The 16857-nt window shown below is 36.8% G+C and overlaps 1 protein-coding gene across 4 annotated transcripts in view; it reads right to left on the bottom strand.

The window, feature by feature from the left end:
* Positions 1-3033: 3033 nt before the first annotated feature.
* LOC110035633 (bifunctional nuclease 2) overlaps positions 3034-16857 on the bottom strand; it is a 35200-nt gene continuing 21376 nt past the window's right edge. For 3 of the 4 annotated variants that reach the window (XM_020739895.1, XM_020739894.1, XM_020739896.1), the window contains 8 exons: positions 13457-13627; positions 13319-13368; positions 13169-13225; positions 12900-12965; positions 12754-12828; positions 12366-12481; positions 11870-11961; positions 3034-3377 (listed from right to left, as the gene is read on the bottom strand). In XM_020739895.1, the coding sequence (XP_020595554.1) occupies positions 3325-3377; positions 11870-11961; positions 12366-12481; positions 12754-12828; positions 12900-12965; positions 13169-13225; positions 13319-13368; positions 13457-13627 (680 nt within the window). In that variant the 3' untranslated portion in view covers positions 3034-3324. Of the gene's footprint in view, positions 3378-11729; positions 11780-11869; positions 11962-12365; positions 12482-12753; positions 12829-12899; positions 12966-13168; positions 13226-13318; positions 13369-13456; positions 13628-16857 lie in introns of all 4 variants that reach the window. The other variant, XM_020739897.1, reaches the window with a different exon arrangement.

Here is a 16857-nt window from a genome sequence, read left to right on the forward strand (position 1 = left end):
TATATATATATATAAGGGCTAATATATTAACGTAGAAAATGTACATATAGGTTGTATGAGAGGGTCTAAAAGAAGGTTAAACTCACACAATACAACACACAAAAAAACTCAATAAAGCAAAGATACTTAAAGATAAAAAACCAAAAAGCCATCAACGACCGCAAAAGTTCTAGGGACATCCCACTTTAGTTGTAGTTCTCGGAAGGGAGTCAGCTAACAAATTGGTAAGGTGCGTACCATTACCCGAAGTAACCAAAGTATCATCCATCAGATTCCTGAGCTCAAGTAGGTCTCCATTTTTCCTCTTCCACCTGGATGTGTAGACCTGTCATTCCTCATCCGAGGATTGACTCATCTGATCAATGGATTGGTTCAAAGGTGGTTGGACAGATATATGTCGTTGCACATCCTGATCTCTATGAGTTTGAGTAACATTGACATCTTTCTGGACCTGATGAGGCGGTAGTGAAGCAGCGAAAGTATTTTTCACCTGTAATATCAATGATAGGTTTTAGGGCAGGCGGAGTCTAAAGAATCTCCATCGCCTCCATGATAGGAGGATCCAAAGACGAGGGAGCTATAGTGTGGTGTAGAGACTGAATGATTGACATATTGCATGCGGAGATAGTGACGTCTTCAGGGGTATCCTTTTGATGATCAATAGTGTCAATAACTTGGAGCTGATCAGGAGGACATGGAATCACTGTCTCTAGCAGAGCACTTTGCTTTTTTGGTCTGAGGTAGAGGTGTAGATGATGGCATTGAGAACTGGAGTGATCAAGCATACGACAATTCAAACAAGACGAAGAAAAATGCTAAATCTCTACCTTCTGCCAATATCCATAGTGTTGTGTGCCCAACTAGACTTCCTCAGAAGTGAAAGAAGTAATGTCTCTTTCAACAAGTATTATGGCTTCGATGGACGAGAAAGATTAAAAGTAGAAATGTTCGTCTTGAGTGGCTTATCATAAGCTGAGGCAATAGAGCAACACTTTTTGAGAAAAATAATGAAATTTCAGACCAGGGAGACAAATCCAAACCAGAATGATTTGTGGTTCTGTCTGTGGGTCAAATTCCACAGACCATTTCGGAATCTTTATTACTTTGTTATCAATCTAGATTATCCTTTTAGCAAATAAGCGTGTGTAATCTTATTCATTATTAATTTGAATAAGAATGTGTCTCCCATCTAATATTCTAATTTTCCACTCCCAAACAAGGTGCATAAGTTCAAATTTCTTGCGAATAAACTTCATTTTGGGATAACCATATAGAAATTTCCCAACCAAATTCAGACGGCATGAGGAAGCAAGTTGAATACCTTCAGCTTCCGTAAAAAAGATGGCAGACTTCTCATTCTTCCTACCAGGTTTCTTAATGTCCTCCGCCCACTCAAATGAGGGAGGAAAAGAGGACGATTTAGGTGTACCTGAAGCGTGGACACCCGTAAAAGCAGATGCATACGATCTATCCGAAGTCATCCTCAAAGATAGAGGTGTGGCGTTAAGAACAGAGAAGAAATCAGCTTTGATAAACACGAGAAGAATCGCGTCGAAACATCTGAAGTTGAAAAGGAGAACACGTAAGACGGGACGTGCAACAGAGGAGCCGCAGAAATCGTGCGTTGTACCCGCGAGACGGGAAAACGAGCCGTAGAACCCGCGAGACAGAAAATCGAGCCACAGAGGAGCCGCAGAGCCGGGAAAGCTTGTGAGACGAGAAGACGGGATACAAGCCGCGTTTCAGCGCGGGGAAAAACTCGTGAGACTGGAAGACGGGGATACGAAACTGAATCAGGCGCGAAGACGTCGGATAAGAAACAACAAAGTAGTAACATGTGTCGAAACCCTAGCAGTGTCGAGCGTGAAGGGAAACATGACTAATATATATATATATATATATAGTTACTGAGAATAACTTCATAGACAATTTTACTATCTAAATTTAATAGGCATTTATTAAGAAAATTTTCTAATATCAAATCCTTTATCTCATAGTTGACTAATACCTATCAAGTTATATTTTAATCCAACTAAAAGGGCCTTTTGATAAAAAAAAAGGAATCTTTTTTGCCAATATAACTCAAGCTACTTATTTTTCATGTAGTATTATCACCAAGCGTCCCTTTTTCACTTATTTTAGATTCTAGTGCTAAAAATTTACTTTTTGCACTAGCCATATGACTAAAGAATTTACTATCCAAAAACCACATGCCTTTATCCGCCTTAACGTGAAAGCTTGTTTGAATACAAAATTAGTTATTGATTTCAGGAACCCAACCGGAGTCCCTTATAAGAGAAAGGTGAATGCTTTCTATGATAAATTTTAGCATTTTAACTTTCCATTCTAATTATATGTTCATGTGAGATCTACGCGGGCATAATGAAATATATTCACGTTCCCCACATAAATATATATGAGGTGAGAGAAAGTTCACATTGTAAATATAGGGACATTTGCACACGACATATCCCCCAATTTCTATGTATTTAGATATATAACACCTAAAATTTACTTTTTTATATTTCTACCACAAATAATTCATAACATATCAAAAATATCATCATTCTACCTTCCAAAAGTGAAATAGATATCATGTATGTAAAAATTAAAATTTAGATATTAGATATATAAAAACATAAGAATTCAAGTATTTAAATCTTCCAAAATTGAAAACTACGAATGCAAACGAGAACAAGGTATATTGGAAATAGAATGAACAGAATCATGAAACAAAAAAAACAACGTCACCTAAGAGTTCTCTTTCTACACACAAATATTCAATCATTTTCTCATAATCAATTTTTAAAGTTCAATTTATCCCCACAATAGAATATCAAATTGAAACTTCAAAATTTTGCTGGGAAAAAACAGTGAATTATTTAATGAATATTAAATATTTTATTAAAGTTAAATAAGTCTTCTTGTTTGCTATGAATAATCCCTCTTAAGGTTAGGGCATGCAAATAAAATTGCTGATGAGCTTTAGCTCACTCCCTACCACCCAAAAATAAGACATCATCAATACCCGGTTTTAAACAAAATTTAAAATGCCTACTTATGTTTACAATTCTTTTTTATATTTCAAGTATCGTTTACTGTCAATTTACATGAATATATAAACACACGAGTCTATATACAAAGGCAATAATATTCACAAACAGGCAGCCATGAAAGGAACTTGAACAATGTTTTACATATTAATATATAACTACATATACACTGGTCGTTGCTGCTTTAATCAGCGGCTTCCAAACGCAAACGCAGAGAGACTGGCCTTGAAATGTGGTGTGTCCGGTCCGGTCCACACAGCGCAGCTCTTCGTCATGCCCAATTTTTCTTTGCTCGTAGCTGTGTGAGCTTGTTTCTCCATTGAGCTGGGTCAAAAAAGGAACACTAGTTAATCTTATATGGCACAGTTGCTGGACATTATTTCAGCAAGCTGGGTCAAAAAAGTATACTATAGTTAAATCTTATGTGGTGATCATATAAGAATGTATTGCAGTCTGTAGTCTGCATCACCAAGTGCAAATAAATACCATTCGACTACAAGTTAAGACTGCAGGCTGCACCTTTTATTTCTTAAGGTTTAACTGAGAATGGAAATGCCTAGACGGGTGACAGCAAGCAGATGAAATTCAAGAATGTGTATTAAACAAGGCCTATAAGGACAATATACGAGTAGATCTACAGTGATGGTCCAGTCCCAACTAGCCTAATTTTGTAGTGCTCAAAGTTTGGAGATAGAAGTGATATGATGAGAGCAACGATGTAGACGTATTGATGTTAAGGCTACGGGTTAGTGTACCGCGAAAACCTCTTACAACAGGTTTAGGTTAAATTATAAGTTGGCCAACCAGATTGGCCAGCAAATTCAGCATGACTGCACGGCCAGAAAGACAAGCCACTCAAATTCAGCCAGACAGCCCGGTTAGGCAGATCATTAAGTCAATTCGGCCGGTCATCCATATCATTTTAAAGGGACGAGTTCTCTCCGACAAATTAGATTGACTTCATCATGCGCCAAAAGACTGAATAAGCTGGCAAGATGCACGCCACACTTTTGGCTACTTTTTTTTGTAATTTTTTTATACATTATACATTTTAACTTTTTATTTCTTAAATAGCATTATATGGAGCACATATCAGGTCAGCACAACTTATAAATAGAGGTGGCTAAGAGAGCTATTCAGTGAGAATTCTTCCAAAAGTGACTTCCATTGGAAGAGCTGAAACTTCTTTAATCATTCCATTAAGAGAAGTAAAAAATCATAAGGAATTTTCCCTCTTTGCTCTCCAATCTCCATCTCTTCACTGGTTCTTCTCTTTTTAAAAGCTCCTCTTTTGGAAAGTTCTTTCTTAGGACGCATAACCCATGTGCGGCGAGCATGGATTAGACCACAAACCAGAAGAGGAGTTGTTCTTGAAGAAACAAGTCACGGATCACTCAATCAACATGAAATACATTTGCTAGTTTGTAGAAATTTGGGAGCAAAAAACTCTAATTAGAAAAATAACTAATATATTTGCAATTAAGACTAATCCTCTTACGAAAAGAGGAAAATTCAAATCATCATGATAAAAAGGAAATAAATAAAACACAATAATAGATAATTAAGGAAGAATAGTTTCTTCTCTCAAATGTAATCACGGACACATGGTTTCCTAAACCGTGTGCATATCAAAATTCCCCCCAAGTTAGGTTGTATATGTCATACATCCCAAACTTACCGTTGAGATCACTAAAGGTGTTGAAGAAAAACCATGATAGTCGATCCCATATAATGGAGTGAACCCTTTTGCTACAGGTATAGCCTTGAAACTTTCTATGCTCCAACATGTTTTATATTCAATGGTGAATACTCATTTCCACCCTACACTTATCCCAGATGGCAAAGTTATGATCCATGTACCATTTTTTTCAAGATCTTAAATTGAATTTGGGAGCTGCACATTATTCAAGTTCTGAACAAAAAAAAAAATTAAAAGGATAATAATTTTCCACAAGTCACAAATTCTTCTACTGGGTGTTTTGTGCATTACTGCGTTCCTTCCTCTTGGTATTCATGATGTATTGATTCAACCTCCGTGTGAATATTTGGGGTGTGTAGAGTTGGATATGGGGATTTGCATTCTTGATTTTGCATATTATCCCTTACATGCTATGTTTTTTTCTTTCTGGTGTACACAGAATTCTTGGTTCTTGGTGGGAGCTACGGAAGTATTTAATGGTGTGGTATGTTCATTTTTAGGTTAATTTGTGATAGTGGGGACAAGAGTGAGTTCATCAACGATATAAGAGATGTGTGTTTGAGGTTCCTGAATGGTGTACCCAAATATGATATTCTCCACCTCTCCCCTTGAATGCGATGTTCATTAGCTTTAAAGAGGGCAGCCTCATCCACTTGACCTGATTCAAAAGCCTTCTCCAGATTCCCAACAGCTAGATCAACTTGCTCCATTTTACTGAAGATTTCCCCAAATCCGTTTCCAATTCCATAAATTCAGTGCCTTCCCTATATTTTTTTGAAGTAACCAAAGCTGAATCCAGGGGTTATGATGCTAAATACTTTGTCATTGTTGAGAAATGACATGTAAAAATTTTGGGTGTGCAGACCACATATTCTGATATCTGAAAGGATATCTTCCATTCTTCAGACCCTGATATTGTGATGAGAAGTGGTCTATGATCAGACCCAGTCATAGTCAAGTGATGAATAGAGGTGTAAAGAAAGTTTTGAAACCAATGAGTGTTCACCAAAAACCTGTCAAATCTTTCCCAGATTTTTTCTCTCCTCTAAGTAAACTTTGGGCCCTAGAACCCCAAATCATGTAGACCAGCTTCCTGTATATCATTATTGAATTTCGTCATCCTGTGAATGTCAGAAGATCTACCTCCCAACTTTTTTATAGAAGATGAGATACAGTTAAAATCCCCCCATTGGTTTCAAAACTTTCTTCACAGCTCTATTCATCACTTGCCAAAGCTCAATTCTAGCCACCTTTGTGCAGTCAGCATACACAAAGGTAGAAAAACCTGTATTTCCATCAATATTGAATTCCATGTGTACAAATTGAGGGTGGTCCATAAGAACAGACCAAATTATTTCCTTCCTGCAGAAAACCCATATCTTGTTGTTGGAGTTAGCATAAGATTGATAATCATGTAACTTTGTAGTAATTTTTTAGGAATTTATATCATTGGCTCAAGCACAACAATACACCAAGGTTTATATTTTTTATTGAGATGGAGGAGTATTAAGGGAATTGGGATGAGCAATCTCCCAAATATTTCAGTAAAGAAAATTAATTATATCGAAGAGTTTTTGCTCTCCCACATAGTCAATCTAGAGGGAGACTCTCCCAAAATTTGTGAACTTCCACTAGCATCTATAATGTTATCATCCTGTAAGTTCTTGAGCTCCAAAATGCCTTGCTTTTTCTTCCTTGCTTTCTGAACCTGTCATTCCTCTTCCATAAGTAGTTGGAGGTCATTGGTGTTTATATTATCCCTTGGGGAGTCAAGGGAAGATGGTGCAGTGCACTACTCATCCAATTTAGGAGCCTACCCTTTATCGAGTGGAACAGTGGGAAAAGAAGTCTCTTGATCATCAAGCAGATTAGGATGGGTTGGGCTCTTTAAGGGCAACATCCTCCATCCTGTCTGAATCCAACAACTGTCTCCCCAAGAATAGAGTTTTGAACATGAGGACCTCCAGCTTCCTTAGGTTCCTCCAGCCCAACATCTCCCAAACTCCTATTGACATCTTGTCTGTTAGCAAGTGGCTCTACCACAGGACAATGAGTGTCAACAAGTGGAGCATCAAAATGAACAGTGGGAGTAATTCTAAGTTCAGGATGAGTTTTGAAACACTTATCCTAAGTATGACCAAACATTCTACAGCTTCCACAATAATAAGGCCTATACTCCATGACAACAGGCTGTCAGTACCCATTAGGAGCAGTACCAATCCATATTTCATGAACATCATGAAGGGTGATGTCCCTTTCAATCAGAGTTCTTGCAACATAAGGTCTAGTAAGGTTGAAGGTAGAAACATCCAGCTTCATAGTTCTTCTAAGTATGGCATCAAATGAGAAGAGAAATTGATGACTAAAAAAGTGTAGTTTAAGACCAAGAAATTTAAACCATATTGGAACAATTACTGGCTCTTGACTAGGATCAAAATCTGGGGCTTAAGCAACTCCATGGAATTGCCTTCAAACATGGTTTACATTTTAGAGAAAATACTAGCATAATCTACTTCTTTAGTTAAGTGGATCATTGCATGTCTCCCATCAAAATCTCCAACATTCTAGGCACCCATGAACTTAAAATCTTCAAAATAATTCATGATGAGCTCCATTCTGGGGTGTCCAAGTTGGAACTTCCCCACAAGGGTTAATTTAAAAGGGTAGGCCAAGGTATTAACTTCAGTTTCATTAACAAATAAGGCATGTATACCCCCTTCTTACCAGCCTTAAAAGGACAGATACCACGACCATCAAGAGTGTCGTGGCAGTGTTGTGGGAACACCAACTTGTCAGCATTAATGGGTGATTCAAAACTTCCAATAGCCTCAGCATAAGTAACCCTCCTGGGTGTTGTAGCTCCAGTAGTATTTAAACATAAATTTGTAAACTCATTAACAGGTCCATGAAACCAATGGAACAGTAACTCCACTATTCCAAAACAAAAAGGACCAGTTTCAGGACGACCCAGAAAGCAGAGAAAGAGAAAAACACAAAACAACCACTGAAGGAGGAAGACAACCATCACCAACCGCCATTACCGCACTCAACCCTAGCAGAGCTCGACGTTGCTATTTATAAGTAAATAAATAATTAAATATAAATTTCATAGATAGGAAATTGATACAAAGGTTTTAGTGAGCGGGTGCTAGGAACCCACTCACAAGGTATACATGACTACAAAAAAGTACCCACAATGAACAAGTATACCCCAAAAATTAGACATCGTGGAATCGTAGAACATTGACGAGCAAGAGTAGAAGAGATCAATCATGATAGGAGGTTTTTCTTTCCTCCTTCCCCTGGTTCCAGATTCCAGCAACAAATTGTGAAGGGAGTTTTCACCCGAGATGGTCAAACTGTCATCCTGAAGATTTTGTAGTTGAAGCATTCCTTTTTTCTTTCTCTTGTATATTTGAACCTGTCATTCATCCTCAATTTAGTGTTCCAACTCATCATTTTTCTCACCTTGATCCTGGCTTCCTCCAAAGTACGAGTACCTTCCCAAACATCAACCAAATGAGAGGGAGTCTCAGGAGGCTTGCTTAGACAAGGATTCTCATTAGGTTCACTGGGAGCAGTATCTGGCTGTGTAGGACTGTTTCCATTATTAGGAGTGGGGACAACAAGCAACTCATCTGTCTGGTTAACATTAGTAACGGCAGGTTCCAGTAAAGTTGCAGGATCCAAAGATGACCGTTGGATAGCATTGTAAAAAATAATATGTTGAGGAATAGATGGTTCCTGTGCATGTTGTTCAACGATAAGCTTATCTATATCCAGTTGTATTAGAATAAAAGGTTTCAACTCTGGGTGTAATCTGGAACATTTATCATGTGTGTGGTCAAACATCTTATAATGATAGCAGTAGTAAGATTTGCTCCATAATGATTTGTTGTCAGTAACCATTGTGAACAATGTCAAGCCAGATTTCTTCAACATCTGGAAGTGTAATATCCCTCTCCATTAAAACCCTTGTAGTAGAAGGCCTTGACAGATTAAAGGTAGAAATGTCTAACTGCATTGGTTTATCGAGAATAGCCCCAATAGCATATAATACTTGATGGTTGAAGAAGTGAAGCTTTATTCCCCAAAGTGTGAAGGAGCAATGTTTTTATCAACCGCTGCAGCGTAGAAGGGTTTAACCACAATTGAAGTAGGTTCAGTCGATGATGAGGGAGGTGCCATGAAATCAGAGTAGCAAAAGGCCGCAAAAACACCAAGAGGACGAGGCTAGGATAATCACCCCGACGCGAGAGTGCAGCCAACGAACACCGCTGCACAAATGTCACGACAGCGGCAAACAAAGCACCCAACAAACAAGGAAACCCGAATAGCAGAAGAGAGTTAGGGTAAAGCACGAAGCCACGAAATTGAAACGAAAACCGCGAAAACCTGCGACCCCAAAGCTGACATGGAAAAAAAAAGCAAAAATATGAATGAAAAGCACAGGAGAAGAGGAAGGATCGAACCATCATTGCGGTGGAACCCTAGATCGCCTACGCCGATGTCAGAACGCTTCCACATCAAGGATTTCTCAATATATATAAATGTCATGTGTCACATTTTATACAATTAAATTATATTGCCATGTTTGGCACATATCATTTTTGTGTCCCAATATCAGTATGTGTGCTTCATAGATATTCTACGTGATGTTCTCATATAACTGCTCCTGGGTAAATCTATCACCTCTATGCCACCAAAAGATTAAGTTAGGCATTCTGATAGAACATGTGGCATCCTGAAGGATAAAGAATAATCATGAACGTGGAATATCTAACATCAATGTAAAAAAAGAGTGAGTATAACAAGTTGGAAATACTTGAATTTGCTTATAAATTATTAAAAAAACGAGTCTTTAGAAAGAGTAAAACAAAGCCAGTATCCACTCTTGTTGGTTTGATGAAATAATAATTGCAACATGAATGTACTTCTATGGTGGGTTATCATTGGGTGTAGGAGCTACAGAAAAGGCAAGCTCCAGTTTTAAAAAAAAAAGTTCAAAATATGTCAACTAAGGCAAAGAAAGCTTTAGCAATCCTGATGATTCGCATGAGCACAACAACAAGTCTTTATCCCACTAAGGGTCTGTTTGAGACAGCTGCAGCTTCTCAGCTTTTCAGCTACAGCTTAGCTGCCCCAAGAAACTGCTGTGGGAAAGCTACGGCAGGGAGGCTGGATGGTTGTTTGTTGTAGTTGTTTGACAACAGCTTTATGATAGTTGTTTTTAGACAAATGATCATTATGCACCTATTGAGTAAAACTGTTTGTAAATACATAGGAATTTAGTGGTATGTATGTAAATCTTTATTTACATATTAGTTATTAATCATATTAATTATATTAATAACAATTACATATAAATTTATTGAATGATTTTAAAACTAAATTATTTATTAATTAATAATTATAAAATAATTGCAATTTTTTAAATTAAAATCAATCAGTTAAGTTTGAGTGTGGAATTAAAATACATTTACTCATATTTTCTAGGTTAATCAAGTTTTATATTAATTCCATTAAATCAAAAACCAGCATGAAACAGTTGTTTGAAGCTATACAGTAACCAAAATCTTTCGAAGTGATGGAAACCTAAAAACCATCCCATGGAGAATGAACAATAAATAAATGAAGGTTGGATTTACCTTTAAGTGAATCCGCCAACAGTAAACTCCTATTGTAGTCCTTCTCTGCTTTCATTAACCACCACTCGAATAACAAGACCTATAAAGAAAAGGAATAAGAACCAGAGTCGAATATTGAAGTCATTTTGAACGAATGGAGAAGGAGAAAGGAAATCGCGCCTCTTTCTGCTGAACAGGGGGAATACGAGGGATTTCCGGCTTGAGCTTCGGTGATGGCCTAGCATCCGCCGACTTGGACCCCATGTGTGAGACCGAAGAAATTGAAGGCCTCCTGGGAAACGTTCTTTTCCGCGTGGGTTCGGCTTCGCCAGAAGCTAGGGAAGAAGAGGCTTTGGGGAGACAATGAGGAGGCAGGAGAGGGTTCGGGAGACGTGGGGAGCGCGGGGCAATGATTCATTATTAGAACATAACGCGGGGCCGTGGGTCGATCTTGCAGCCTGCGCCTAATTTAGTGGCGGGCAACCGCGAACGCAGCATCCAAACGAGAAAAAAAATTCGCGATTTGGGGCAGCGCCGTGCAAAAGAAGCGGCCCCAAACGGACCCTAACTGGGATCAGCTACATGAATACTTTTTTTCCACTGCGTTCTATTAAATATCATATTTTCATTTTATTCTAATAGATAAAGATTATTTTATTTTTTATACAATATGCCCAAGTCTTTCTAGGTTTACCTTTGCCTTTCTTAACATCTTAACATAAGTCGACATTTACTCTCCTAATAGGATCATCGATGGTCGGTGTTTAATGTGACCAAACCATCTAAGACGACCCTCTCTAACATTGTCCACCACTGGAGCCACACCAACCCTATCACGGATATATGCATTTCGCATTTTGTCTCTAAGTGTCAAGCCATTCATCCACCTAAGCATTCTCATCTCAGCAACACTTAACTTTGTTTTTTGGTTAGATTCAACGCCATAGAGTATTGCAGGTCTCACCATAATCATATAAAATTTTCCTTTAAGTTTAAGCAATACTTTTCTATCACACAATAAGCCTGATGAATTCCTCTACTTCAACCTAATAAATTGAATTCTACTGATAACATCCCAATCTAAATCAACATCACTTTGAACACTAGACCGAGATATCTAAAACGATCACACCTTTTAAAGATTTCATCACCCACAGTTACAACTCCGCCGCTAGAGTTACTACTATTAAAATTACATTCCATGTAGTCAGGTTTAGATCTACTCAAACAAATGCCTTTAGATTTTAATGTAGACCTCCATAATTCAAATTTTTCTTGAACTCTTTCTCTGGTCTTATCCACAAGAAGGATATCTAGATGATTGGCATGAGCACATAATAAAAAATTTACATTTTCACAAATTTAAAGGCACCTCCACCCAAATAGCATATAGCCAGCCCCTACAGTAATTAAAAACAATAATAAACTTTAAATTTTCAAAAAAGATTATACTAATCATTTGATGAAAAAGAAAAGTAATTATACTGTACCTGCATCTCTATAACGTTCTTCAACAGCTGCAATCAACATATTACGAACCAAATTGAACTCCAGACTCTCCATGCAAGGTTGACCATCCGGCCTGTTGTAGTACAAATTGGGTCAGAAATACTTCGTATGACAACCCCTTCCTTTCTTCATGATGAAAGGTAAAATCCAAGACCAATCAATTAAAAGGAGAAAAGTTTCATTCATTCTATTCATCAATCCATGTGTACATATACATGTTATAAATTCCAAGACCAATCAATTCAATAGTTGAAATGAATTGACAAATCAAAAAAATGAAAGCCCAGGGATTCACTGTTGTTATCTTTATCTTTCTTCTCCCTTTATTTTTTCATTGCTACAAAATCTATAATCCTGCTGCTTGCCATACATCAATCTTTCTCTCTGATAAAGTACACAAAATAATGGGAAACAAATGAAAATAACTGTCTGAGACAATGATGTGGCAGGTAGTAATAAATATGAAAAGCATTCTACCTATCAAGCTCTGTGAACAGTAGCCCATCAGCGATGGAAGCCTGGACTACTTTGGATGGTTCAACAACCCTCACACCATCAGTATATGCGAGCTGTCTGTTTACTTGAATTGGCACCTGCTTCAGCTCAGAGAACAAGCTACTTTAAACTCATCTATAGGCCAAATTACTCGGAGAATCAAGATATCCTAACAAAAATTTGATCAAGATAGGTCTTAAAATAGTTGGGTTTGTTTTGAGATGTGCGCAATATTAATTTTGATTGACTACCCAAATATTACACTAATCTCAAAGCAAATTAAATGGTTTTGGGATCCATCCTGAGCAAAATTTGGTCAAGATATCCAACCATATTTTTTTGTTAAAATAGAAATGAGAAAAGATTATACCTTGCATCGCACAGCCATATTAATGGCATCGGAAGGACGAAGGTCAAAGCTGATGCATTCTTTTTCATTCCCCACCTATCAATTAATAATTCAATTATCAACGTAAAAAATGAGTCAACTAAAGCATTTGCAGGACCTCAGATAACCTTTTTAAGGTAAAGCTGTGCAAAATATGCTTCGTGAACTCTTTTAGTAACACGAACAAGTTGAACCTGAACAATTAGAAGCATTATGGATTATGGCATCCAATCATACAAATAAGAGATGAACCATTCCTATAAAGTCAAGAACACTATGTTTAATGCTCAAACATGACACAACCACATCCGATCGCTATACATGTATGACGCACTAAAAAAATGACCAAGAACACATCAACAACCGAGTAAAATATACAATGTGATCAATAACTCACCTGATAGCCCATTTTCTCAATCATCTCCCTGACCACCTGATAGATGGTTGGTCTAGCCTACAGACATCAGTGAGATTCATCAGTTTTCAGGAGAAAGCTAGCTAAACTATAATTCAAACGGTGCAAACAAGTAGAAGTGTGTATCATTACAATTTGAACGTTTCGGATGGCAGCCATTAGCAGAATGCTTGGCATCTCCACTGCGAAAAAAGAGTACTGGAGATCACTCTACTGAAAATGGATAGCCTAAAATAAGGTTAAAAAGTAAAAAAAAACAAAATAACATACAGACTATAATTGGAAATAAAAGATCACTTCCATCTTCGATTTTCAGCACAATAGCAGGATGGGGAGCATAATCTGGCAGATTTCCTCCTTGGGGATTGTTGTGAACACATCTCAAATTCCGACCATCACGCATTTTAATCAAGAAGCCATCTGAACTACTTTTAACTTCGACTGCAGAGTGTCAGCTAACTGTCATTAGCACAAACCTCTATGTTTCTCAAATTGAGTTCTACAACTGTTATTTCAAAGAAAAAAAATGGGCTTTTGTTTACTTCTTATTAAGTAGAAGTTTGGGAGAATTTTACAATAACTGCATCCAAAATAAATATATCAAACACAGTACAAATAAATGCAATTAGCTACATTAGTTATTTTTAAAAGAATTAATGAATGGATTTTTTAAAAATAAGACGTGCATTTTAGGCCCAACCATCAATAATGATGAACAGCAGAAAATATGGTGATGAAAATCATCATCTATTACAATTGAACAATATCCATTCACAGAGCATATAACATAAATAAGTTTTGAAATCATTGTGATACACAGCTAATGAAAAATAGCCAGAAAGCTAGACATAATTTATAGACAATGAAAAGTCAAAAAAAAAGAGTCTATCACAGCAGGGAGGCCTTCACATAAGAAATGAATAAAAAATAAATAAATCAATAAGTGAATAAACTTCGGAATGTAAATGATCCGAAGACATCTCAGCTAGGGTTTGTTTTGAGCAGTAACTTCGTTGCATTCAGTTTCGCCAATATTCTTGATGTTCCATCATTAAACACAAGTATATCTAATGAATTCACTCAGAAAATATGAAACCTCATTAAAAGGTAAAAAATACATAGCAGATGCACAAGGCTCCCACCAATATGGCATTTAGGAAGGCTTCATGTACAAAGTCTAACATGAACTACAAAAATTGCTTCGAGACATGAATCCCTGACCTTTAAGGCACAATGGAGACATCCTAAACATAAAGCACAAAAAAAGAGAAACAAAAGACTAACATGAATTTAAAAGTGTCACCTAGTCTAATGCAATACGAACCAGCAGTTCATGCATGGCATGACAAGCGGTTTTGGGAGCACTTATCCATAATAAAGATAAAGAAAGTATTGCCAAATCAAACTGGACTGCCGTGATTTATTTAATAATGAAAAGAGTACAGACATATTAATTTGAATAATGCTGACATAAGTTAAACTTTATTTTGAATTCAATGCAAAACCCAAGCATTTTGTTTGTAGTTGAAGTCAGTTTAATCAGTCAACAAATCCAAAATGGGAGTGGCATCGATGCCCCTAGAATTGATTGTGGTCTGACAAGTCGCTCAACATAATAACCACCGTGCAATAAAAAATTCAAAGCCAACTCTCGCAAGCAACCCCAAAAGGGCATCATATTCTAAGTCACACGAGCCCACAGATAACCTATGAAATAGATAAGGGCCACCAACAACATGTTAGTTATCCTAAATCCAAGTTAGTCACAGCAAGTTAGTCACAGAACATGAGTGATACAAAGAAGCTCCCGAACTAGCATCCATGAGAAAAGGAGAGGATAAAAGGAGTACTTTCTTTCAATAAAGAATAAGCTCCTATGGAATAGGTGATGCCTTGTTTAAAAAACTGCAGGGTACACCCATTTTAAAATTTTCACTCAAGGGCTATTTGGCTAGATGTTTCAAAGCGAAAGTAAACAATATATAGGAGTTCTAAAACTTCAGACTTTTGAATGAAGAAAATATAAATACAAAATAATTATTGACGAATTTGGAATACTCTCATTAGTTCATTTTCAATGCAATATGAATTTAGTCAAATCTTCAAAATACAACATGTGCTACCCTCTGAGACTATGCAGCACGACTCTTACAATCTCATTGCATGACCCTAATATTTTGTCGTGGTAAGACCCCCACTAGCCCATGACCTCAAGCAAACCTAAATATCCTCAAAACCTCCAAGTAAGTGACCTAGAAATCACTGCGGCATATCGACCTTCACATTGATGACCTTGCAGCTCATGTCCCTGATATGTCCATGTCCTATAATTGATTTCGATTTACTTTCAAAAAAATAAAAAAGATATTTCAACTGTTTCTTTTTTTACATCATAAAAAAAAATCTTTAAAAATCAAAAAACAATACATCCAAATTACACTTCATTTAAAATATGGAGGTATCCTTAATACTTTAAACGAATAGCCCTTTAAAGGTAATGTGTATTATCCTTCCATCTTCGCTCGGTTCTATAGAGCACAGCTTGCAAGAATATGCATATTGCACCTTTGCAAAGGTAAGGCTGATATTTACATCCCTTGGATTTTTTTTTTTTTTTTTTTTTTTTTTTTTTTTGGCCTTCATTATTATTATTTTTATTATTTCATATATAAGGATCTTATCTCAAAAATCATACCTGTCTTTTTTGGTGTAATGTATGGAGGTTCTCCTGAAGGTCACTACAAATCAATCTTGGAGAAATTGGGGAGGTTCCATTATAAGTTATCTTGTTATTATTTCTTTTTCTTAGCAAAGCTCTACAGGAGATACTTGGTACGACGGAAAGATTTTATTTGAACCTGGTGCTATATGCACCATCTACAAATATCTTTCATGGCAGGATGAAATATTCACTTTTGTTTGTCATGCCTAATGCAACACCTGCAATACGTGTGTAGTATACTCCTCACTAAAACCTTCATAGAGGAGCATAGAAACTCTACTAAACATCATCTAGCATAAATTCATAAGAATATAGGACCATGTCCAACAATTCTAGATGAAGTTAAACGAGATATTTTAAAATATTTTAATGCATTTATAACAACAAAAATCAGCATTAACAAAGCATGGATGAAAATTTTGAGAATAGAACATACTTAGGTTATGTAGGCTTTAGATTTTCTGATACTACTATTAGTCCTTGTCGGCGTTTAAAAGGGGGAAGTTGCGTTTGGGGGTCGCCCGTAAGAAGCTGTCGGCCGCCGGAATCGAAATCCCGTCGCGCGCTTCGGAATGACTTTTTTTAATTTACATATATATATATATATAATTTTAGAAAAATATGGAATCAAACTGACCTCATATTTTTCACAGTTTAAATGAAAGAGCGCTCTACCTCAAATCCTGTATCTATCCCGAGGGATAAACACAAGACTTGAGGGTGAGGCTCAATCAAATAAACTAAGAAAGATATGACATCCGTTTGGGTCTGCGAAACCATTTTTATTTGCCGACAAGTTCCCCTATTTAATACAAATAATTAAATAGGGTTTATTTTAAGCTGGGTTCGGAAAAGCTCCCTATAAGGGCAAGCCCCTATAGTTAATTACATCTCAAATGACCGAAGTCACCTAAGAAAACTCTCGATAAAAATCAGGGAATAATGTCTT

Source organism: Phalaenopsis equestris, unplaced genomic scaffold (assembly GCF_001263595.1).
Source record: "Phalaenopsis equestris unplaced genomic scaffold, ASM126359v1 Scaffold198674, whole genome shotgun sequence".
NCBI classification, from domain to species: domain Eukaryota; kingdom Viridiplantae; phylum Streptophyta; class Magnoliopsida; order Asparagales; family Orchidaceae; genus Phalaenopsis; species Phalaenopsis equestris.